The sequence below is a fragment of the Dioscorea cayenensis genome, chromosome 11 (assembly GCF_009730915.1).
Source record: "Dioscorea cayenensis subsp. rotundata cultivar TDr96_F1 chromosome 11, TDr96_F1_v2_PseudoChromosome.rev07_lg8_w22 25.fasta, whole genome shotgun sequence".
NCBI classification, from domain to species: Eukaryota; Viridiplantae; Streptophyta; class Magnoliopsida; order Dioscoreales; family Dioscoreaceae; genus Dioscorea; species Dioscorea cayenensis.
In genome coordinates this window covers 5107648-5134388 of record NC_052481.1, presented here as the reverse complement: position 1 = coordinate 5134388, position 26741 = coordinate 5107648, and the positions used below count along the sequence as shown (strand labels likewise).

At 34.6% G+C, this 26741-nt stretch overlaps 1 protein-coding gene and 1 long non-coding RNA gene across 2 annotated transcripts; one reads left to right on the top strand and one right to left on the bottom strand.

Moving 5' to 3' along the window:
• Window positions 1-5018: 5018 nt before the first annotated feature.
• LOC120272476 (MOB kinase activator-like 1A) lies at window positions 5019-10148 on the bottom strand. The gene is made up of 7 exons (XM_039279308.1): window positions 10011-10148; window positions 9306-9354; window positions 8606-8714; window positions 8238-8331; window positions 8031-8164; window positions 7763-7926; window positions 5019-5294 (listed from the first exon to the last, which is right to left on the bottom strand). The coding sequence occupies exons 1-7, from the start codon at window positions 10031-10033 to the stop codon at window positions 5220-5222; spliced, it is 648 nt and encodes a 215-aa protein (XP_039135242.1). The 5' UTR covers window positions 10034-10148; the 3' UTR covers window positions 5019-5219.
• A 10417-nt stretch (window positions 10149-20565) lies between these two features.
• LOC120271923 lies at window positions 20566-25853 on the top strand. Its single transcript, XR_005540079.1, has 4 exons — window positions 20566-20909; window positions 21865-21952; window positions 24848-24951; window positions 25539-25853. It is a non-coding gene; the product is annotated as an uncharacterized LOC120271923 (long non-coding RNA).
• The last annotated feature ends 888 nt before the right edge of the window (window positions 25854-26741 follow it).

Sequence of the window (26741 nt, the reverse complement as noted above, 5' to 3'; positions counted from 1 at the left end):
AACTCTCAAGAGCTAGAAGAAGAAGATAGTGAAAAAGCCTACAAGCAAATCATTCTCAGATCATAAAGTTGAAGTTGAAGATTATTCACCTAGTTTAAAGCAAATGAAGAAGAGCAAGAAGTTCAATCTGGGAAGGCTGATCTTCCAGAATATTGTGAAAGAAGCTAACTGTACAAGCTCCTCAACATCACTTGGGTATCCTGCCCTATTGTCACAGTATTTGTTACAATATGGAGTACAATTCAGGAAGGGAGAAGCAGTCACTGGGGTGAAAAAACTGAAGATTTCTCAGAAGTTGTTCAGCCCAGGTAAGAAGATTGATTTACTTGTAGGACGGACGTCTCCACCACCAATGCCTGAAGATGCAGAATAAGCTAATCTATTGGTTGAAGAAGAATATGAGAAGATGTTGAAAGAGCAACTAGAAGATGCAAAGAGGAGGCAACGATCATTATCTACTGAATTGTTCATCATTTCCCAACAGAAGCATAAGATTCTTTCCCGCTTGAAATTCTTGAGAAGAAGAAGAAGAGAAGAGCTGATGGCCCAGAATCATGGGGAGATGAAGACCAGGAAACCTGAAGATATGGGGAGCTGCCGGAGAAGGTGCAACAAGTCTTGCAACAATTCATGAAGACTTCGGCATCAATTGTGTCACAAAGGGGGAGAAGTTTTGCTAGCACCAAACTGACTCATTTTTCATTTCTTGGACATTTAAACATTTGGTCTTATTGTTGTGAACGCTGTTATGTTTGTTAGTTCGTTATGTTTAATCGTATTGTGTCTCACTATTTGCAATTTTGTATTTCTCTCTCAGCTCTTTGTAAGCAACTAGATGATATCTTGTATCAGTCATGTTGTAACTAGAAGTTGTAACAGTGTTAGTATAGTCTGTGTTCCAGTCAGTGTTGTAACTGAAAGTTGTAACTGGAGTCAGTCTGGGTGCAGAAGCAGTTGTGTCAAATTATGCAAAGGGGGAGATTGTTAGTGCAACCGCATTATTTAATTGGCATGATTTGACACCAAGGCAAGATGAGTGGCAGCCATGGTGACAATGCATAATTGATGACATGGAAAGCATGGTGACATGGCAAAGAGACTTGACTTGCAAAGCAAAACATCTTAAAGATCTTGGTGGAGCTATTTTTTAGTATGTCTATAACTTGGAGGAAAAATATCTTGAATATCTTGGTGGAGTTATTCTTGGTAATATATTACAACTTGAAGACAAGATCATATGAAGACCATATTTAGGTGATTTGAGTGAAGACTAAATATGGATGGAGCTTAATTACATAAATACCTATCAATGGTATGATTGAAGAACTATTGATGGTATGATTTGAAGAGACCTTGATGAAGATTACTTGAAGTCTATTAAGGGAAGATTTGAGGACCAAACTTGGGTGAATTGAAGATCAAGTTTGGAGAATCTTTGAAGACCAAACTTGGAAGGTTGAAGACTAAGTTTGGCAAGTTTCATGAAAACGCACAAGGACGTGCGCCCCTTGCAAGAGGACTGCATGATGAGGAACTAAGGAGGTAGAATAGTTGTCAGTAGTCGGGATCGGGAGATTTGGCTGCATCGACTCAGACTAAGCATGACCGGGAGATTGATGGGTCTTGAGGTCATCCGCAAAGTAACCAGAACTCAGTCAAGTCAGCAGTCAGGGCCATGTTGCAACTTATGTTACAACAGGAGTTGCAACAGCTAATTTCGGAAGGTTTTTAAATTAGTAGCCGCGGAGATTCTAAAAGAAGTATGTGCTATATTTGGGACATTGAGGCGTCTATATAAGCTACCTTGCTCGTAAATTGTAAGTGTGACTCGTGGAGGAGAATGTGTGAGCACTAGACAATCTAAAGAGGGTAGTGATTTTTATTGTTTTGAGAGTGTGAGTGGCAAGTGTTTGTACTCATATATTTTTATCTCTTTTAGTGGATTGTTTATCTCCGGGCTTGGCCCCCCAGACGTAGGTGACTGGACGCTGAACTGGGTTACCAACGTCGTGTGTTTTTTTCTTTGTTGGTTTGAATGAGATTTCTATGAGTGTTTGAGTGTTCTCTAAAACCCACAAACCACACCGAAGGAACTAACATGTGTCTTACCTTCTTTGGAGGTTATTTATTAACCTACCTTGGAGGTTATTTATTAACCTACCTTGGAGGTTACTTATTATGGTTAAAATATAGTCAAACCCTATTTATTAAGTTAGGGTTATTAGGTTTTAATTAATAAGTCCATGTAATATTAAATAATGTATTAGTCAAAATCTGCCCCTAGGTAGGATGACTTAGTGGTATATCTTGTTATAGTATTCTCTCCTTCTATATAAGGAGACCCCTTGTAACTATTTAGAGTATCAATGAAAGAGATAAGTCTTTGGTAAATAACTTTGGTGCTCTTGCTCTTGTGCTTGCTCTTATTTTCTCATCTTCTCCATAATTCCCTAACCTTCTTTCCTTGCTTCTTTTGCTCCACTCCGATAACTCTCACAACCTCGTAATTGTAAGAGAGCCATACCCCTATCTACAGAAAGGAAATGTGGTGAATAATTATCCTTTGCCAATTTGAAATGTGTTAGCTCTATATTAAGGTCAAAATGAGTTATTAAGCTTGCCTGTCACTTGGTGAGTCACCCCCAAATGAAGACACCACTAGGATGCAAGTAATTGAATATCATTTGGAATGGGGTTAGTGGCATACACTTGAGAGTGCAGAGGAGGTGGGACAAAGTGGCTTTGGCATGTGTAGATCTGACACGTGAGTTATAGGTCAATAGGGGGTACAGTGGATCCGGAGTTTGGCGGCATGGAAAATGTCTTCTAAGAAAAAGAAATATAGGATTTTTTTTCCACAAAAAGAGTTCTGCAAATTGAAATCTAATCTTGGATTTCTAATAAAAGGAGAAGGGGGTAATAAGCTTGGGGTTTGAAAATAGGCCATATCTTAGGTTAGGTCAAGGGTAGGTATAGTGGGGTCTTTGGTTAGTGTTGGATTTATGTGTGTTGAGCCTATAAGAATAAAAGTGGGAGTTGGGTTTGGGTGTAGATCGTGGCCTATGAGAGTAAAATGTAGTAAAATTAGGAGAAGATAAAGTAGAGGGATATGATAACTTAGAAGATAGAAGGACCTCATGGATTACTAGCATACCATGTAGAGCAGAGGATATAAGATCTTGGTGAAGGAGATGGTAACTAGCATAGGAAAGGTTTAAATTTGGGGCAAGCCTTTTTAAAACAAAAGTAACCAACTCATCATTGATGATCCAATGACCAATGAAGGCTAGTTCATTTGCTATGCCACGCATCTTGTGGAGGCAATCTGTGTATGAGAGACTATCTTTGACTACACTTTGGAGATAGTGACAAAGCTCATTGTGCTTAACACTAAAGGAAGCCAAGTAAGTCTAGTACAAGGCTCTAAAAAGGTCACTGACATAGTACATCATATGAACTGGGCCAGAATGGCTCTATAAGTTGGGATTGCAACCATGTGAGAAAGAGTTGATCATGCTTGCACCATGGCAAATAAGATGGGTTAGTCTTCCAACTGACCGGCAGTGCTGGTGATGGTCAGGATGGGTGATGGGTCATCAAGATGCTTCATCAAGCCATAGCCTTTAACAAGGAGTGCAATTTAGAATTTCTAGGAAAGGAAATTCGATCAATAAAGTTTTGTTGCAATAAGAATGTTAATTTAGATAAGGGGTTCGGAATAAATTTTTTTTGGCAATTGTATTATGACATCGGTTTATGTTAAATTTTTTAATTTTAAGAGGTCTTATGATTTTTTTTTTTTAATTTATGAATTTTGAAAAGAGGTAAATTTAAGAAGAAAGATGGAGAAATTGGTGGCTCTAGGTGCCAACCATGACTCTAATACCAAAAAGCATGGTTAAAGACCGAATGTGTGTGTGAAGGCTTTTTATTTTTTTATTTAATTTAATTTAATTTTTTTAAAAAAAAAAAAATGGAGACAAACGCCATCTCTATTGTGTGTGAGTTAGTTGCGGCATCACTTGTGGAGTTAATTGCGACATCACTTGTGAGTTAATTTTTCCAACAAAAATTTGAACCTTCACTATTCTGCACGTCATACGAGAGACTTATTTTGGTGCCACTAACCACTTTGACCAAGTGGCTTTGGCAAGCTTTTCATTTGATTTGCATTTACGAGGCATGTATATACATGATGATAGAGCATGATCTAATCTAACTGCAGTTAAATTAATCACCCCATGGTTTGAGCTAACTATGGCATCACCAATTTGTTAAGAGAAGACAGAATATTCCATTTTGATGTAGCTCTGTGGTTGGCAAAGCATTGAGGCAGATTATCTCTCAGCAAGGATGTTGGCATTTTGTTTGAGAAGAGAAGGAGCTCAAGTCTAATGAAGAACAAATGAATCTGTCTATTACAACGGCTTCGTCATCATGGATTTGTTTATTACTATGCAGTCAACTTGATTGACAATTAGTAAAGATATTTAATATATAAAAATTTTAAGCTCTTTCCTTTTCAGCTAGTTAAGCAAATAAGATGAGTTAGAGGTGGCAATCAAATAATAGTGTTCATTGCAATCTCACTGAATCTCACTGAATCTCACTTTCATTTTTGGACATAACACCAAAACAAGTCCAGCTAAACATGGACACCTTTTTTGACTTTGACATAATTCTAAGGTATTTACCAAAATTCCAACATCCGGTGGGTTAAAAACAAAAAAATTGTAGTAAAACAAATAAGTATGGCCATTTTCCACAAAAATATAGTAAGAAATGATTTTGAAGTGACACACAAACAAAAGCAAACCCTTTTAGCTTGTTTATCCCAGAAAACACTTAAAAAAAAAAATTATTTTTTCTTCTTGACAATTAACAACAACAACAACCACCCAAAGGAGCCCTCCCTGACTGAATGAAGTCTCACTTTACTATTGAAAAAAAAAACAAAAAACGGGCATTGATGGACAAAGGGTATCCACAAACTTAAACTTCTAACAAGAGCATCATAGTTAATAATTATTAATACTGCTTAGCATTTTATTGTATCAAGGATTACAAATACATGATATTGCATAAGCACGACACACATACTGATACTGCTGCAGAGCTTAGTTGTAGGATCTATAAACACAGACATGTTTTACTAAAGTACATATTCAGCAGATTAGCAAGCATAGCTGCTATTAAACTGGAAATATACAGTTTAAGGCTTAATAAGGCACGATAATGGATTCGATGAGCTCCTGAAGCGGAGCAAGTTCCTTTTTGTCGATCAAGACAAACTCCTGCAATCATAGTAAAATAGAAAATGTCAGAGAGAAAGTAAACTAATGTAACACCAAGCATTCAATTGGGTGCTATAAAAGAGCATGTATTTAGTCAGAATATGCTTAGCAGAAATAGTAAAATATAGCATTCTAATTATGCAAAATATAGGAGCACCCAAAAAATATAGGAACCTAATATAGGTTAAAAATGCTATAACCTAATTTTAATCAGCATAAGTAAATCTGACTTTTAGATAAAAAAAATGTACCAAATATGGGAAAAATGTACCAGTAGGTTGACATTGGATACATAAAAACACCCTTGATATGAGGTACAAAAATGACATATTAAGTACAAACTCATCCAAAATCATGCACCATTTAAGTATCAATGGTATCTTATACATCAGGCACCCACAATTTTTGTGAAACATTTTGATCCACAAACTAAAGCAACTAAAATGAGGACAGTTCTCCATGTACAATTAATTCGAACATGAAGCTGTCCGAATCAGCAAAACTAGTATAAATGTTTCTTTTGACACAAGGCTGGACAAGGTTAAATTATGAATAGACATCATGATCCCAGGGAAAAAAACTCAGACTGAAACAGTTTCAGAGGCTAAAGTTTACATATGAGATAATTGTGAAAAATTATACAAAAGAAAAGACAGATCTATAATAATCTGCGAAGGGGCTCAAGTATCAAAACTGTATTAAGGTCATAAAATAAAGCAAGTAAAACAAATTGAATAATTAGCATCAAGAAGACTGGATAATCAAAGTAAAGGGCATGCATGAACTACATCAATATATCAATGCGCAAACAGGATACATTGAAACATAAAATATGAAATAAATTGACCAGATGAAAAGATTTGATATAATAAATCAGTCAAGGTTGTCGTATTCCTAGGCAACACAAGTGCTTAAAGCTTACGCAAATGTACAAATAGTGGGTATCGTAAGAAATTCCTTAAATGTACAATGTGATGTAGTATCATCATTTCACTGACAATTAGTAGTCTGACTAAAGGCAAAGGAGTAATATGGTCCTCTTAACTAATCCAACAAAACACCTTAAAAGAATCCTGACAATTACCATCTAGAAAACCTTCTTGTCCATTTGTCGGTGATGCTTTCCATGTAAAGCGACTTTTGTCGGACATTATTCTTTAACATATTTAAGTTTTCTGAACAGAATGGTTGCTGGTGTCCTGACAGTCAATAAACTAGCCAAATAGCCTCTTTTAGTATGGCCTATTTTAGTCAAAAAGTATCATTGACGGCAAGAGCACTTTCAACTTGGACATCAAAGTTGAATGTGGAACCTTAAAATGCATGCTACACGGGCAATATTTGAATATCAGTGATTTAAAAATAAAAAATTTAAACACACACACACACCACAATGAAATGCTATATGACATTACAATTTTAGCTCATTCCATACAAACGTTAACTTTGTAATTCTTTAACACCACCACATAAAGTAAGTGCTACCTTTCTAGTAATTCTAATTTCTAATAGCATCTAAAAAGGAATTATTCCTTCACTAACACCTCCATGGATTAAAAAACATGTCCTTGACATTGCAGTTTCAAATTAAAGAATCCAATCCATATTGCATAACGAGTTCAATCAATGCAAAAGCCAGCCCTATTGAAATGACTGGGAAGCACTACAGGCTTACATTACCTGAAATTTTAAACAATGAGCTACCCACAACTATACTCAAATATTTGTGGGGTTCTAAAAAATGGAAACAATTGCAAGTAGAAGAGTTAACTTAGCACATATCACATGTTTCAATATCTTAAGCTCTAAATGATTGTGTTATTTAGTCAGATTATTGGTGTATTTATCCACATTCGGAAACCAATAGCTCCAAAAGATGGATGATAACATTTCTCCAAAAGCAACAAAAGAAAAAGGGAAGAAGGAAGAAGAAGAAGAAGACAATAAAAATGAGAGTGATTGATGATAAGAGATGCATACTAAATTAATATACAAGTGATTCCGATGATAAATGATAAAAGGTCAAATGCATACAGTTTAGATTATTGAGTATGATAGAAAAAAGGTCAAATGTATATAGTTTAGATACCTGATTATATTAGATAAAAGGTCAAATGTATACAGTTTAAATTCCTGATTCTATAAGATAAAAGGTCAAATGCATACAGTTTTGATTCCTACGGATTAAAAATAAAACGGCAAATAAAAATGGTTTTATTCTCACAAATGATGAAGAATGAAATATCTGGTAAGAACATTAGTTTAAAGTAAGGTGTATCCTTGTTACAGTAGAACTAATAATAAATTTTAGTTTGAAAATTTTTGGCTTTTTGGAAAGCTGAAAACCCATCCTTATCACAGTCCATGAAGTAGACAACCTTATAAGCACATGAAAAGGGGTCAAGAAAATAACAATTGCAGCTAAAACAGATAGATAGAAGTAAAACTTGTGCATTGTAGAAGCTTACATTTGTAAATAGAATAAAATGCTTGAAGCATGTGTTGAGGTGTGCTTCCTCCTTGAGGCTGACAATCTTCTGAAAATGTGAGTGATATATATGGGCATAAACACGGAATAGACGTTTGAAAATCGTCTTCACAACCTCTCTGAAATTTGAAGGAAAGGGGGCTCCTGAAAAATAAACAACAGTTAATAGAAAATGTTAAGAGAAGCCGAAGAAGTACAATTAAGGACAGGTATGTAGATGGTGAACATTAGTAGTTTCAAAACATTACCAAGTCTTTGAGGAAAGATGGACTCATCATCAAGCTGAGCTTCAATCCAGTCCATCAAATATTCAACATATTTTGGTGCAGAAACTTCAATGGGCTTCTTTATTTGCACTCCATCAGCCCACCTATACTCATATCTGAAATTATTCTTTCCATTAGAAAAGTTGTTACTAAAAGCAAATGAAATTTGCAGCTCAACAAGTTTCCTACCTTGGTCCTGCAGTCATTGTAGGGCAACTTTCAGGTGTGCAGAATTCTGTGAGTGTGCCATAGAGCAGATTGACTTGGTTGAAGAAGTCCACAGCTTAAATACAAAATAAATAAATAATCACTTTCCTCAAAATCTACAAGAAAGTTGATACAAAACAAACATAAGACCTTAGGATTTCACAGATCTGTATTAATAGGTCATTTGATAGATTGATATACAGCAAATTAAATGAAGATGCCAACTTCAGTCACTCTGCTGTGTATGCCACAAGCAAAAGCCATAAAAGGCACAAAATGCGTAATGATAATTATTTAGTTCAAAGAATATGAATGGCATCAAACTTGACAAACAAGGGGAAGAATATTACTATTAACAGCAAGCCACTCGTTGGGGTCCTCTCCAGGTGGAAGCCTAACTGCTTCCCTCAGGTTTCCACTGCCCAAAGTGGCATCAATGTGCCTGCGCAGCTGTGCTCCCTGCATATGAAAAAGCATGTAAACTGTATAGTGTAGAGGAAATAAAGCAATGGACCAGACGTCTGAAAGTTCTTTCAACATCTTCATGATAAATTCTCAAGTATCAAACTTGAGTTCTTCTACCTCTTCCGTGCACTGAAAGCATTCTGAGGGTGAAAGTAGACCATGTAGCCAAAACAGAATAATAAAATCCAAAATAAAATTAATGTTGTCCTCACAGATGAATATTAGTGATGTAGGTATCCAAACTCTCAAGCCAACTTTGTACTACCAAGTACAATGGAAAAAATGGCAGCTTTGTTGTTTAACTAAGTTGGGCTGCGGGCGCATAGAAAGACACTTTAAAAAACATAATAAGTAACTTTCATTCTCAAGTTCTACTATTGTGCAGCAAAGAGTATATGGTCATGATATTATCATTGAATGCATTCATTTACCACAGAATTATTAAACATGTGATTTTGTCAAAATGGAAGAACTTTTTGCACAAAATTAAAAAGCAAGAATTAATTATACGATGTAAAGGATTGATATTCATGTATTGACGACGATGTACAAAACATGCAAGAATGACAAAATGCAATTTTGTACCTTACTACCAGATGGTGCACTCTTTTTTGGGCGAAATGTCCGTTGGTTCCTGGTAACGGAACAAACCGCTATGAGAACAATCCTTGTCGGAACAGATATAACAAAAAACATAGTGACATATCATAGCAGGAGAGTGTCATGCATCTAGAACCACAACTGTGATCTCTCTAGTTTATATTCAATCCACAAGACTGAGATTTCAATAGACTATCCTGTAGCATCAGCTAAACATTTCCACTGAAAGATATGCAACTCCAACCAATAACAATGCTAGAAAGGTAACAAATAAACATGAATGCAGGAAAATTGAAGAAAGAATCCCAAAGATAGCCCACTCTGTTGCCTAATTTGCTAAAAAAAGGCAAGAATCTAGCAACAATCATCAAAACAAATACCAAAAAAAAACCCGAATAACAGAAGCTTATTAATGTTTTCCTATTTCTGCTAATGAATAAATCAAATCACAAAATTCTAATCAGATTTCTCTCATTCCTCAAATCAAACGAATTAAACTTCCAATTTCAAGGGTCAAGAACAGAATCAAAACAAGCACAAACCACAGAGACGGCTATGATCATCAAACGAAACCAAAACCTGGATCGCATCACAGAAAAAACCGCATAAAACTACAGAGAAATCAAAGTAGAACTCAAAATACCAATCATCAGATGGATCAAGAGGTAAGAGAAGGGAAAGGAATCGAACCTGCCAAGACCGAAGAGGCTCATGGCCGATCTGATGTGAGGCTTCTCCGAGATGGAGCTTGAGAGAGAGAGAGAGAGAGAGAGAGAGAGAGAGAGCTCTTCTCTGCCGCTGAACGCTGGGATTTAAGAAGTTCTCTTTTGAGAACTTTTTAAAGAAGAGAAACAGTAGGACTTCCGCAGGGGCACGTGGAGGTTGCGTTGTGTTTTGATGAGCTGTCAACGGGCCGGGTTTGGGCCGGGTCTAATCAGCCCAAAGTATTGCTCTCCCTTGGGCTTTGACCCCTTTTAAAAATAAAAATTAAAAATAGAAGCGCAAGGGCCTGGTTGGTTACAAAATAAAAAAATATGGGATAATTTTATTATGTAGGAAGTATAAGTGATTATTATAGAAATTGTGACATATTTTATTTTTATAAAATGAGTGCTTGGTTAGCAAAACAAAAAAAAAATTACGGAGATCGGTTAGACTACGACTGGACCACCGGTGGACCAGTAGTCGGTCACCGAAGACCGGCCAGACCGCTGGTGGGTTATTAGAGGTCAGCCGGATAGTGGTCAGTCGTCGGACGCCTACCGAACTGCCAGTTGGTCACCAAAGGCAGGCCTGACGATGGTCAGGCCAGTGGTGGACCTGTGGCCGGTGGTTGGATCGAGAAAGAAGAGAGATTTTTTACACTGAGAAATATTTCACTACTAGTGAAATATTTTTTTTATGTCATAACACCCCCATTATAGCATAATTTTCTAGTGTAAAATAAGGACTCAAGCAACCATTATGCCATAATTATGTGAATATGTGAAAATATGCCATATTGTACTGGTATATTTTCAAAATATCACATGGTATTTATTTCATAGTTATCAGACCCGGCCCGGGCATTGACCCGGTCAAGGCTCTGGGTCATGGGTCAATTGGTTCAACCGTCGGGTCATTTGGGTTAATACTGGGTTAATAAAAATATTTTAAAATATTAATTTTAAAATTATAAATTAGTTTTAATTATATAATGATATATCATAATAATATCCATGAATTATTAGTTATCAAATAAATAATTTGATGGAAAAAAATACAAAACAATTGCTAATCTTTGATTTGGAAGTAGTAGAAAAGAGGAAAAAAGCTCAAACTTCACATAATATCAATACATAACAATACTAATTCACGATAAAAGTTTTAAATTTATCATCAAAGTATCAAACCAAACTCAATCCAATATATAACCAAAGTTCAAAAATTGAAATTACAAATCAAAACCGGGTCAATTGAGTCCGATCACAGGGTCAATCGGTTCGACCGTCACGGTCAATCGGTCCGACCATTGGGTCAACCGGGTCTAACCACCGGGTCAAAGCGGGTCAATCGCGGGTCGAGCGGGTTGATTGCATAACCGGGTCTAATTAAAGACCCGGACCGGTTGAAGCACCGGGTCACCGGGTCAACCGGTCCGACCGCCGGGCCGGTCCGGGTTTGATAACTATGATTTATTTTGACTTTCTCATTATAATACATATAGTAAAGGACCAACAACCCCATAAACCAGGTCTGATCTTCACATATATACACATGGTCCCCATCAATTAGACAATGTGGGACTAAACCTTGTTTGTAGCATTGCTTTGCCCCGTTTTTTGAAAAAATATTAACAATAGATTAATTGTTTTTTTTTTCTATTTTGTATTATTTTTATTGGTATATTTTTAAAATATCACATGATATTTATTTTGACTTTCTCTCATTATGATGGATACAGTAGAGGACCAACAACCCTATAAGACTTGTCTGACCATCACATATATGCACATGGACTCCCCATCAATTAGACGATGTGAGACTAAACCGATTTTGCAACATTGTTTTGCCCCTTCCTTAAAAAACAATATTAATAATATATCAATTGTTTATTTTATATTATTTTTGTCAGTATATTTTCAAAATATCATATGGTATTTATTTTGACTTCTCACTATGATGCATATAACAAAGGACCAACAACCTCAAAAGACTAGACTGACCCCTCACGTATATACACATGGACTTCCCATCAATTAAACAATGTGGGATTTAACCAGTTTTGCAACGTCACTTTACCACTTTCTTAAAAAAAAATATTGAAAATAGATAAATTTTTTTTTTCTATTTTTTATTATTTTTGCCAATAAATTTTCAAAATATCACATGGTATTTATTTTGACTTTCTCATTGTTTTGATTTTCTTTTTTTTTTAAAAAAAATTCAATACAGTGATCAATTAATATATAAGTGTTAAAAAGTAAAGAATTTGTGGCATATAAATTAGCAATAAAAATAAATAAATGAAAGTAAAATATATACCCAAATTACCTAAAACAAATAAATGAGGAATAATATAATGAGAAGAAGAGTAATAATATTAAGCACACTTCTATATCAAACACATATCGGAACCCTTATATATAGAACTCATGGTTATACAATGTTAATGTAACAAAAGGGATATCAATGGTGGAGAAACACATCCACATTTAATTTTTAACGCATCCATTCATAACACTCCCCCTTGGATGCATATAACCAAAGGATATACCATGTTAAAATCTTACTAGAAAAAACCCAATGGATAAAAACCTAGTGAAGGAAAAAGAGTACATGGTCCTTAGAATATGGAGTAATTGCTGCCTTTTTAAAAACCTTGCCCTAGAAAAACCCTATGGGATAAAAACTGTGGCGAAGAAATTAAGAGTATAGCCTTCACCTCATAAAAATTACTGTCAACATGTTTCAGCTATGATGTTTATGAGTCTTCTCATCCCAATTTTGTGCACAAGATTCTAATTAATACATTTTGGAAGTGATTTTGTGAATAATCAGCTTGATTATCATTATATTGAATCTTTTGGATTTTTATGGCGCCTTCTTTTTGGAAATCATGAGTGTAGAAAAATTTTTGTGATATATTCTTTGTTCTATCTCCTTTAATGTAGCATCCTTGTATATGAGAAATACAAGCACTGTTGTCTTCATAAATTATTGTGGCATTTGTCGTAATTGATGGCAATTTGCATTGACTGTATATGTCCAATCATAGATCGCAACCACTGCATTGCAGACTAGCTTCATGGAAAGCTAGGATTTCAGCATGATTTGATGACATAACTGCAAGAGTTTGTTTTGTAGAACGCCATGAAATAGTTGTACCATTATATATATATATATATATAGTTTGAGACCGTCCTTTATGAGGATCATACAAGAATTCGGCATTTGCAAAACCTGTGAGATTAGATAAAGACTCTTGGGGATAAAACAAACTTATATCTGCGGTTCCTTGTAAATAACGTAGCACATCTTTAACACCTTTCCAATGTCTTTGTATCGGTGTAGATTGTAGAACTATATTTTGTTAGGAGATGTATTGCAAAAGCTATATCTTGTCTGATATTATTTGCAAGATACATTAATGCACCTATTGCACTTAGATACGGAGTTTCTAGGCCAAGAATTTACTCTCCTTTACTAGGTGGACGAAATGGATCTCTCTGAACATCAAATGTCCAGACAACCATTGAAGTACTTAATGGCTAGGTTTTATCAATATTAAATCTCTTCAGCATATTTACCGTGTAAGCTGACTGGTGAATAAATATTACAGTAGGTAAGTGCTCAATTTGTATACCAAGATAAAATCTTGTCTTTCCCAAATCCTTCATTTCAAACTCCTTCCTTAAATATGATGCTGTAATTACAATTTCATGAGGAGTATCTATAAGATTTAAATTATCCACATATACTCCTATCATAACAAATCTATTAGTAGAACTTTTAATAAATAAACAAGGGCATATATTATCATTTTGTACCCTTCTTTTATCAAATAATCACTTAGACGGTTATACCACATCCATCCATATTGTTTAACACATAAAGAGATCTCTGTAATTTAATAGAGTGCAAATGTCACTGCTTTGAAGCATCTAGCATTTTGTATCCCTCAGGGATTTTCATATATATTGCCTTTTTCAAGTCATCCGTATAGATATGCTGTGACAACATCCATCAACTGCACATCTAATTTATTACTTGCTTCCATGGGAATCAGAAATCAAAAAGTGGTTCCATCCATTACAGAAGAATATGTCTCCTCATAGTCAACACCATGCATTTGAGAAAATCCTTGAGCAACCAGTCTTGCTTTATATCTTATAATTTTATTGTTTTCATTTTATTTTCTCACAAATACCCATTTATAACTAAGTGGTTTTATTCTTTCAGGTGTTGGCACTGCCAGCCCAAACACCTCACGTTTTGAAAGAGAATTTAGCTCGGCCTGGATAGTTTTTTTCTATTTTGGCAAATCCTTTCTTTGTCGATATTCATCAATAGATCATGGCTTTGGATCATTATCAGTATCTATTTGTATGTCTGTAGCTACATTATAGATAAATATATCATTTATATCGGTCTCACACCGATTTATTATTTTACCATCATCAACATAACAAATTGAGTTTTCAATATTTTCAGAAATATCTTTCCTCATTAATTCTTTTTCATTGACATACTCTGAGGGTTTAATATTTTCCTCTCTTTTTTCACATGGGAGATCCCCCTCTTCAAGAGCTTTATTTTTTTTGCTTCCTTTTTCTGAGGGTTTGTTTTCTATTTATTTTTCTTTTAATGGGGTAATAGGTATCTCAATTCTTACAGGAGCATTAACAGTTGGTATATATGACTTGGTTACCCTTTTTGCATTTGTAAATACATCAGGTATTTCATTTGCAATATTCTGTAATTTAATGATCTTTAGAACTTCAAGTTCACATTCTTTCGCACGAGGATCATATGTATATAATTGGGATGCATTCCAATCAATTTCTTTTCGCTCATTTTGAAGAACCATATCCCCCTAATGAAGGAAAGAATGATTCATCAAAATGACAATCTACAAATCTTGTTGTAAATACATCTCCCGTTAATGGCTCTAAATATCGTATAATATAGGGAGAGTCATAACCAGCATATATACCAAGTCTGTATTATGGACCTATTTTGGTACAATTTGGTGTTGCTATTGGCCATATATTGCACAACCAAATATTCTTATTTGTGAAATATCAGGCTCTTTACCAACAACAAGTTGTTGTGCTAAATATGAGTTACATGCAGTAAGTCGGATCCGCATTACAGCTGCAGCATGCAAAATAACATGACCCCACCCACTTGTAGGCAATTTTGTTCTTAATCACATTGGACGAGCAATTATTTGGAGTCTTTTAATTAATGACTCAGCTAACCCATTTTGAATATGTACATAAGCTACTGGATGCTCAACTTGTATTCCAACTGCCAAACAATAATCATAAAATGATTTTGATGTAAATTCAACAGTATTATTAAGACGAACTATCTTTATAGGATAATCTCGAAATCGTGCTTTAAGCCTGATAATTTGTGCCAATAACCTTACAAAAGCTACATTTCATGTAGACAGAAGTGAAACATGGGGCCACCTAGTCAATGCATAGATTAAAACCATAAACACCTAAATGGTCTGCATAATAGATGTATTGGTCCACATATATCTCCTTATATTTTTTAAAAAATTTTAGAAGATTTACCAATCACCTTACATTTAGAAGGTCTAGTTATCAGCTTTCCCATTGAGCATGTTGAACATGCATATTCATTATTTGCAAGGATTTTATAATCCTTCAATGGGTGTCCATGGGCACTAGGAACAATCCGACACGTCATAATAGCACCCGAATGCCCAAGTTTGTCATGCCATAGTTTAAATATTTCTGGATAATTAATCTTCCTAGTTAAGACCATATGTGATTCCATCACTTTAATATGTGTAAAATATAATCCTGAAGATATACAATGAAAGCTGTCAAGTACACATTTTTAGCATAAAACATCTTGAGTAATATAAAGATATTCTTTTCCATCCTTATCAACCATCTCTAAATGATATCTATTGAGATGTATATCTTTAAAACTTAAAATGTTTTTTTTTTGGATTTTAGAGAATATAGAGCATTTTTAATCTACAAAGGTATCCCATTTGGCAACACCAGTGCTACTCTCTTAGAACCTTCAATCAGGTCTGATGACCCAGCTATTATGGCTATAAAAGCCTTTTCAATAATAAGGATGTAAAACATATTTGCTTTTGTAATACAGTGTGCATCGCTCCACAGTCAACAATGCATTCATCATCAGTCATATTTTATTTATATAAAAAGTATAACAAAAGAATATAACTTTAATAATAAGTATAACATATTGAATAAAAATAAAAACATACTACATATATTATAAATCTAATATATGAGAAAGTCTGACACATCTAAATGTGTATTCTGAATTATATGATCAACAAAGTTTCTATAGAGTTGTTTGCAAATTTGTCTCAACACCTTTACCCTTTTTGTCTTCAAGTGAATATTGGACAAAATGCTTGGGGGTTCTACAAATTTTAGACCAATGAACCCTCCAGTCCACAACTGTGACATGTATCTCCTTTTCTTATTTAATCCATCATTGTTGTTTTGTTGTTTTTGTTGATGCACATTTATTTTACTATCGTGTGGTCCGAAATAATTTCAGCCCCCCAGCACAACCACGTCTGGTACCACCACTACGATATTTTCTTCCACCTCGATCCTTATAACAGTCATTACGACGATGCCATTTTCCTTGCTCATAATTGGTTTCAGGCCAAGGCATTTTTCGGATGGTCGGGTTTGATGATTTAGCATTAACAATTCATTATTTTGTTCCGCAACAAGGAGATAAGAAATCAATTAAGAGAATTTAGTAAAATTATTTTCTCTGTATTGTTGTTGTAATATAACATCTCGAGCATGAAATGTTGTTAATGTTTTTTCAAGCATTATATTTTCTGTCACCGTTTCTCCACAGAGACGTAACACCAAAACTATTTTAAATAGCTTGAAATTATATTCTTGCACGCTTTTAAAATCTTGAAATCTGACATTTACCCAATCATTATGTGCTTTTGGCAAATAAACCATTTTTAGATGTTCAAATCTCTCTTTTAGGGAAAACCACAATTCTTGTGGATCCTCAATAGTCAATTATTCATTTTTCAGGCCATCATCAAGATGATGCCGTATGAATATCAATGCTTTTGATTTATTATCAATGGGCTCATTATTACCTGCCTCAATTGTTTTCCCAGGTTTCTGGCATTTAGATTGAGCTTAACATCGAGGTTTCACGATATATTATTGCTCCCAGAGATGTTAAGAATCTCAAATTCTCTTCTTGCGGTATTCTCCATGATATCAAATTCTTAAAAAAAAAAAAACAATATAGCAATAATTTAATAGATAATTAAAATAAAATACTGAAATAATGGAAACGACAAATAATAAATCTAATATTAGTCAATATAAAGCTAAAGTATGTATCAAGTAAATCAAAATAATATATATATATATATATATATATATATATATATATATATATATATCAAAAGCAAATTCGTGCTAATAACGTGTTAAAAAGTAAAGAATTTGTGATATATAAATTAGCAATAGAAATAAATAAATGGAAGTAAAATATATACCCAGATTACCTAAAGCAAATGAATGAGGAATAATAGTGAGGAGAAGAGTTATAATATTTAACACACTTCTATATTAAACACATATAGGAACCCCTATATATAGGATTCATAGTTATACAATGTTAATGTAACGAAAGGGATATTCATGGTTCCACATTTAATTCTTAATGCATTCATTCATAATTATCACACACACCTCTTCTACCTAGGCAAATATGGCACGAATCAGTTAAAAATCCATTTTAACTAGAAAACTGACAGCCCTTTTAAAGCAAAATCGGATTTACAAACATGACTGTTTACACCAACTACAAATTCAAATACATGAATACAAGCACATAATTACTCCAACATGCGGGTGCAACCGCTACAAAAATCACGACACCAACAATATAAATAAAAGAGACCCACTGTAACCCTGAACTTAACCATGACCAGTCCTTTACTCGCACAGGCAATCTAGTAGTGTCCTGCTCCTGCAACTATAACACATTTTAGTTGGTCGATAGTGGCTCAATAATTTTAAATAATTAAATATAACGTATATAAAGTATATAAACATTAATTTCTCAAATAATTTCCAAACTTTCCCAAATACCAGAATTTTGGCAAAATATAACTTTAAGAGTTTTTAAAACATAAATTCATCATGAATCATCATCAAATTAATCTTCCAAGGAAATATAAATTTTTGTGAGAGACTACCCTCCTAAGAGAGACAGTTGGGCTCGCCCCCTCATCACAATCCAAAATAACATGAAAAGTAAAACAAATCTCAAATCATTGGCCTAAAAACACTCTACGACTTAGCCGTCGTAGTGACTAGGTTGAGAGCCATCAAGGTCTTCATAACCTTGACGTTGGGCATTGAGATCCCCTGTTGTGACCCTGGGTTTCTCAACAGAACTAAACCCTGTCAATGACTCTACGCACCTCTTGACTAGGGGTAAACTCAAAGTTGACCAAGCCACCTCCCATCAGACCGAACCATGAGACCCTATCGGATTAAAGTCTGTAGTCACCATCAAAATCTGTGAAAGATCCACAGTACAATATATGCATAATACCTGTAAAGTCTAGATCCATGATACCATTCCTATACCATGAATGTAAACCAATTCCACAAGCATTGACGGCAAAATCATTTTAATATGCACACATGGTTTCATAAATCATCTCAAAGTCAAGGTACACATAACCATTAAAATAAATACCTAAAATGAATAATTAAAGCATATATACATATATTTATACAAAATCAGATGTATCAATATGATTGTCATGGCACAACAACGGTAAATAAATATAAGTATCCTTTAACATTATAGATAATTAAACATAATAAAATGAAATAATTAAACAATTATTTCCAAAATGCTAGCTATTAAATAATTATTTCAAAATAGTAACAATTAACCAATTATTCAAAATAATAGCCACTATAAACTCACCTAGTCTCCCTTCGGTTTTTTGCTAGACCTAAAACTCCCTCCCAAGCCTGAACAACACCTAACAGGAGAATGGAATAAAATAAATAAATACGAAAACTAAAGACATAACTGAACCCAAAAGAAAAAATATAAGAAATCAATAACTGACTCTCTAATTATGCCAAATCACTCCAATTGGTTCAAACTCGACCTTGCATAATCAAACTAGTCTCCACTTGCACTTAAACCAACTCAATTTGACCTAAACCCTTCTCAGCCAACTTAAACCAACCTCAATTTCACTGAACCAAGCTCAATTTAACCAACCATCATTTAACAAATTCCAATTGTTATACAAAATCTTTTGAACCAGCTTGGTTCAACTGAACCCAATTTTCCTTGAATTGGTTCACCCCAAAGTCATTAGCCCAAAATATGAATCAAGCTCAAATCAATTTCAACTAATTTAACTTAAATTCAACCCAACTCAATTACACATTTAGTCCAAACCAAATCAATCCTCAATTGGTTGCACCAAACCAATTCTTTCCTCTCATTCAAACCCAAATGAACCCAACCTACTTCAACTTGGCTATTCAAACCCAACTCAAATCCAATTGAATGAACTTGACTAATTCAAATCAAGCCTACTTTACTTGATTTGATCAAGCCCAACTCAATCAATTTGGCTAAGCTCAACCACTTGATCTCCACCGATTATAATCACCATCTTAATCATCATCATCATCATCCACTTAATTAATCAAAACAAATTCTAATCCCGAGTGCTACAGTCAGTAAAACCGAGAAGTTCTCCACAATTCTAAGCAAGATCCATTTTAAATACAAAGATTTTTTTTTCCAAACAAAATCATCTAATAAGCACCACTTCATCCTCTTGATCAACATTTCTTCAAAAATCCAACTTTCTCTCAACAAATGACCAACATGCACACATATCCATACATCTCAACAAAAACAAAATTATTTGAAATCCTTACCAAAGAAGCTCCACTCCGGCGAACTATCTCCAGCGATCTCCAAGCCCATCTCCTTTTAATTCCTTTTCTCTTATCTTTTCTTCTCTCTTTTTTTTTTCTCACTGAACACTGTTGCAGGCTCCATTGAAGAAAAAAAATGAAAGCCCATCATAAAAGCTAGGGATGTCAATTGGTCCCGGCCCCGATGGGGAACCCGATTCCCCGCCCCGTTGGGGCCAGGGTCGGGGAATTTTTTTGGTTGTCGGGGCCGGGGCCTAAAAAAAATTCCCCGCCGGGGTCGGGGCAGGGGACGGGGAATATCCTCCCCGCCCCGCCCTCCGACCCCGAAATATTAAATATTTAATTTAAATAATATATATATATATATATATATATATATATATATATATATTATGGTATAAATATCTAAATAAAAATTGAAAAAAATCTATATACACAATCTATAATAATGTTTTCCATATTTATTACATATACATCTAACGAGTATCCATTTATTAAATGTCTTTAAACAAAGCAAATAAATAAACAAAAATTAAAATCCACAAGCTTTCTTCAGAAAGGAAATTTTTAACTTCCGAAACTGCCCTCTTCTCCTTCCTCGCCACCTCGACACCGCCGGCGAACTCCACCATACCAATCAAACCCTAGCTCCTCCAACCCTTTCTTCATCACCGCCATTGACTCTAATTCTCGTCTCCCTATCATCCTTGAGGTCGCGGGCATGGCGGCATGGAACCGGACCCCTTTCCGATCTCCGAATGTTTCCTTCTCCTCCATCGGGCCTTCTTCATCCGGTGGATCTCCGATGATCGAACTTGTCAGCGTGGTTCTTCTCCGCACTGACCACTGCTACAACATTGAATAATATCCTGGCAGTGGCTGGCACTTCAAGGTTCCAATCGCTGTTTCTTTCCCTTTCTGCTTTTCTTTTTGGTTACGGATTCTATATGATTAGGGTTTTGAATCCCAATTAATTGAGGTTTTTTCCAAGAGTTTTTTGTTTTGGATTGGTACTAGTATCTGTTTTTATTGCTTTTGCTAATTGAACGATAGGAATTTCCGGCAAGGAATGCAATGGAATTAAACTAGATCTCATATTTGGCTTGAGATTATTTGAGTTCTTGGTTGTTGGAAGGATTTTAGGGTTTTGCATTCCACCACACTGACACTATCTCATGAGCTTTGGTAATCATTGTGCTACTGTTGTTATAACTGCTAAATCTCAATTCAAATTATTAATTGGTTGTGTTGTATGTTTGTTGTGAGCATTGTCATCTCATGTTATAACTGAACGGCAGGAATTTTACAATGAAGTAAAATTGGACGTCTAATCTTTAGTGGCTCGAAGAAATGGATATTATTTTAGGCATGATTTAAGGAAAAAAATTAGTTAGTCTGGTGATGGAGTCCAACTGGAGCAAGAACTGCTTCTCTTTACCAAAATTTGGAGAGAATTGAATAGGCATGTGATTCTCCTTGATGCTTGTAAGAAATCCACATGCATATGAATTGAGTTTTAAATGACAATTTTGTCTAGCAAAGGAATATTTTGTTCAAGTTATATCTTTCTTTGGAAATAGAGGGTTATTTTGGTTTGTAGCTAACTGTGTAAGGCCTATTGCATCGTTTATGCTTATAACAGGCAAGGTCTTCTTTTATACAATGTACCTAGTATCTTGCGATGTTGTGTGCTCTGTACATTTGCATAACTACGTGCATCATGCAATCTCTGGTTAGAACATGCCTCTAAATATTGTGTTGATGTCATACATTTACTAAATAAATTGGTATTAAAGTTTGATGTTACACAGCTTTCTGAATCACTATTTGTTCACATTCTATATTAGGAATTTCACCCATTCCAACAGCACATAATGATTGCAATATAGCTATGCTTTGCTGCCTACCTGTGACTCTGTCAGTGCCTATCACAAGGTAACTTTGTTTCATGAATGGTAAAGGTAAAATTATTACATATATGGCTGATTATAGCATGCAACAAGATTAACTATCAATAAGATCAAAAGTTGTATTGATACTACATGTATCTTTGGAGATCTCACTTGTGTGGAGATAGATGTCAGGCCACAACTGTAAGAATACACAGGCAAACTCTCTAATAATCTCTATGAAATGGCATTGAGCACATAGCAAAATAACGCACCGACCTTGATTTTGCTCAAGTGTCATATAAATCTTTATTAAAGTTGAATTTTAATTCAAAGATGGTAGTTCAAGATGTAGTTTACTACTATTCCTATCAGTTTATGATCTTATGAAGCCCAAGTTATTCCTTTTGTCTTTCGCCATGTTTTGCTTTGTCATTGTTAAATTCTTGATTCACAGCTCATTATGTTATCTTGCTTGAATCTCTAATTTCCTACAAATTCAGTATTGGTAATCATTCTGTGTGCATATATTCTGCGATTGTGAGGTCGTTTGTGATTGTAGTGTTGGATTGCTAGAACTGAGCTGGTCCAGGCCCATTGCTGGCACTGGGCCAAACCCAGTGTCCAACAAACAATCAAACCTACGTGTCTTTGATCTCATAGTGTTGGGAATGGTCCCCCATTAGAAATGAGAGAAAGTTTTCACACACTTATATATCCTTTCTCCCTTGCCCACTTAAGTTAGTGTTTTGGGCTTGTATTAGTGTTCACATACTCGTCACATAATTGTTGAAATTCCTGCCTGAAGTTACTGCCGCATGCTATCTGGAACTATCTTTAATTAATTTCTAAATCCACTTCTGAATTGACTGCAATGGTATCATCACTTGAATCACAACACTGCTAAATTAATTATAATAGCGTAAAAATCATTATCTCAATCATTGCATTTTTGAATCCTACACTGCTTGTCCTGCTAAATTGTAGTGGTTTTATATTAAGTGCTTGCTGATTATATTAGTGATGGCCTTATATTGCTGTAGTGATGAAATTGATGTTATATTTTTCAAATCTCAACTGAATTCTTTCAAATCTGATTGCATTTCATTGCTTTTACCGCTTTTCATAACATCAGTTTTCAATATCTTTTAACGCTATTCAATGTTTTTACTTCTGAGTTCTGTAAATTCACATTCTGACTTCATCATAGCATATTTTGGAAATCTATTTTAATCACTCAAATACTCTTCATTCTATCATCTCTTGCACCGTTCTTTAGCTGTTGTGTTGTCGCCATTAACACCTCTGATCACTGCTGTATAACTGCATATATCACTGTTAACAAAACACAGTTGGCACTCTGCTGAATTACATCCTATCCTGCCTGTGCATACTTTGGTATTGAACTATAATTACTGTTTTAATTCAAAAACACTGCTATTTAATTTTTCTGTATATTTTAGCTTGAACTCCTTTTAAATACTATTTGAGCTGTTTTATTACAGCTAAAATTTAATTCCTGGGTGCTTACACTTCCTTTCAGGTGTAATTCATTGCTTATTACCTCTGTTTAGTTACTGCATTTTTTACTCGTTCATATTATTGCACTGTTGTATTTTATGTCACATTAATTGCCCTTCACCCTTGATTATCCCACACATTGGACACCATGTCCGAAGCACAATCCAACCCTTTGTGGAGGCCTACTAAGTTTGATGGGAAAATTAACCATTGGGGATGAAAAAACTAACCTGAATTTTTGTTTTTCACACTAGGACTCTGGTTAGCCCTTAGGAACCCATCCTAGAGCCCATCAGCTCTCTTGTTAAGGGTAATCCTTCAAACCTAAGGGTGAGCACACTCATCTACTAAACCTATTTTATGGAACCTTGCAAGAAGCAGTTTACTTGTTTGACAAGACTTCATCAGGAAAAAGAAGTGCATGATTTAGACTCATCTGTGTAATTTGAGTTTACCTTGTCCTGTTTAATTTTCTTCAATTTCACAAGGTATTTGCTTACCATATGGTATCTAGGGTCAAGATGGTGTTGACTTAGAGATGAATCTAGATAGGTTAAAACTTAATAGTTTGGATGACTTTGAGGATGTGGTATGTTGCTATTTCCTAGATTACTTGTTTAAGTTTTTGCTCAGTATAGAAGACAAGACTTGTGCTGGCTCTGAAATCTTCCCCAGTGAAGTGTTACTGACCTGAGTTCCTGATTGGTACCTATTTATAAATGGAAAGTACAAGTTTGTTTTAGATTGAAAGACTTAAATTTTGAGGGCCATGCTGCATTCATGTGAATTGAAGTGCCATACTTCTTGGCAATCCCTGTTAAAGAAGAGTTTGCATTACTTGGCTTGGTGTGGCATCGTTTAGTAGATCCCATTTAATGTCACTTAACTGTAAAATTTTGAACAGCATATATGCCTCCCAGCACTGTCATTCAATGATCACAGTGGGCATTTCCTCCAATTTCAGTAGGTTTTACTGTTCGCTTAGGATATTTCTATCGTTCCTGATTTTGCCCAGAGGGAAATAAATTTTTTGCCTTGCACAAAGATATTTGTGCCCGTATTGTTTCAGGATCTGAATGATCAACTAGTGGATAAGCTCAAGAAAAGTGAGGCATTCACAATTGGAGAGGGAAATCACACACAATGCACCTCTGCATAATCAATTTGTCTGGTAGAGGCTTAGAACTTATTCGCTTCTCCTTGGGATTTCACATTTTAGCCAACCCTTGTTAGTTTACTTTCGACACTCTGGTTCACTGATTTTCCTGTTATCTAAAGATTGTGGAATCAGTCCACTTGTTTGCTTGGGCCATGAAGGGTCTCTCTATTCTTGTAATGGATCAAGTACTAAATTTACTTTCCTTGAGTACGGTTCAAGACTTATGATGATTCATCGTCTTAATCTTGCTTGTCCTCGCAGGGATCCATTATTGACCAAATTGATTATAACATCCAGAATGCTGTAGCTTCTGTGGATGAAGGTTCTGAGCAATTGCAACAGCCCCCACCTCCTTAAACTCACTGGTAATCTTATTTTGCTCTCACTGTTGATGACATTAAGGAAAAAAAACTATTTGTTTTAAATATTTGACAAAACTACATGGCCATTGAGAGCCCATTCTCAGTGATATCTTCTATGAGACCAGACAAGGTAAGCAACCAGCAATTCCTACTCGCTGGTTTAAAACTTTTGGACCACTTAAAGTGCTTTCTATGGGCAAATAGTTTTTTATCTGATAAGTGAGCTACTTCAGATGTCTGCCAATCCCAGTTTTTCTGGCTCACTAACCTCTCTGACCTGACCATCAGAAAAGTGAAAAAGAATCTTTGATGAACAAAACCTGCTTCCTAATCCAAACTTTCATGCAAATCAGGCCTTTTTTTTTCGTTCATATTATTCTCATTATCATCAATCACATTTCTACCTGATTCTTATGACTGATCTGTCCATTGTTATATCCGAAGGCAATTGGTGTTTTTCACTGATGTATTTGCCGGCAGTGAGATCGCTTCTCATGTGCTTCATGATTCTAGTTCTCCTATTACTTAAAGAGGATGTTCTTTGATCAACCGAAGAATTTGGCTGATTCATGTTCTTCCTTGTGCAACAGGATTCTTTTCAGGGATGGTGACAACTGCAGATTTTTATCACCGAAAGCAGTGATGGTCCACAACTGACCAGCAGTCTTTTGTTACCAAGAAAGCATAAGATGGAGCCGGCTTCACTCCAACTGAAACACACACACACACACAGTGATTCTAAATTGTTTGTTTGTTGGAGTTGGCTTCTAAGTTCTAACTGTGGGCACCATATGTTTCAAATTTTGAGGTTTGAAGCCATATATATTAAATCCTTGTCATGGGTGTTATACATTTGATGTATTCTTTTCTAGGGAAAGTAATGTACACTGTTAACTTTTCATGGTAACAATAACATGCATTCATTTTCAACTTGATGTGAACTAGGGTTTTCATATCTTCAGTTCCATTATGCAATTTATGGAACCAAATAAATTTCGGTTTATTTATAACTCATAACTCAAATCTAATCTACCGTATAGATAAGAAAGAATTTTGGTAATTTTGGTTCGTTAGATTAATTTAGTTGATGTAGTAAGTAGAATTGAATTAAATATAAATATGTTAATCATTTTGTTTTTAAAATAAAATCATGTAAGATGTATAAATATATAAATGCATATATATAATTTTTTTATATAGTGGATGAATCAAAACATTTTTTTTTATTATTATATTTCAATGAAAAGAGTCGTACTCTCAATTTTTAATTTAAAATAAAATATCTAATCATTGTACTATTAATGTGGTGACAATTGTGTATGATAAAAATACTTAATTAAATGATTGAATTATATAATTATTTTAATACCATCTAAATAAGAGTGTTATTTATTTTCCTCCCAAATCAATAATCAAATATTTAAATTCGTTACCTGTTACATTATTTTTTTTATAAATAATATAATTATCAATCAAATACAGTCTAATACCGAACAGATTATTTTTTTTCTGAATATTATTATGTATATATAAATTACATTTATTTCATAGATCTTTGAATAACTTTCTTTTGTTAAGGTCATGACCACAATCAATGTGATGTAATTTACAAAGTTTGTACACTATCACATCCAACACTCTCACCCATCAGTCAGATGGAAAATTTATTAAAAATACCAACTAGTTAGGCAAAAACAACTTTGTTTATACATAAATAGATTATCAAATCCATCTTATAAATATAATATCTATACATACATACACAATAGCATTCATTAATCATTGTATTTAAA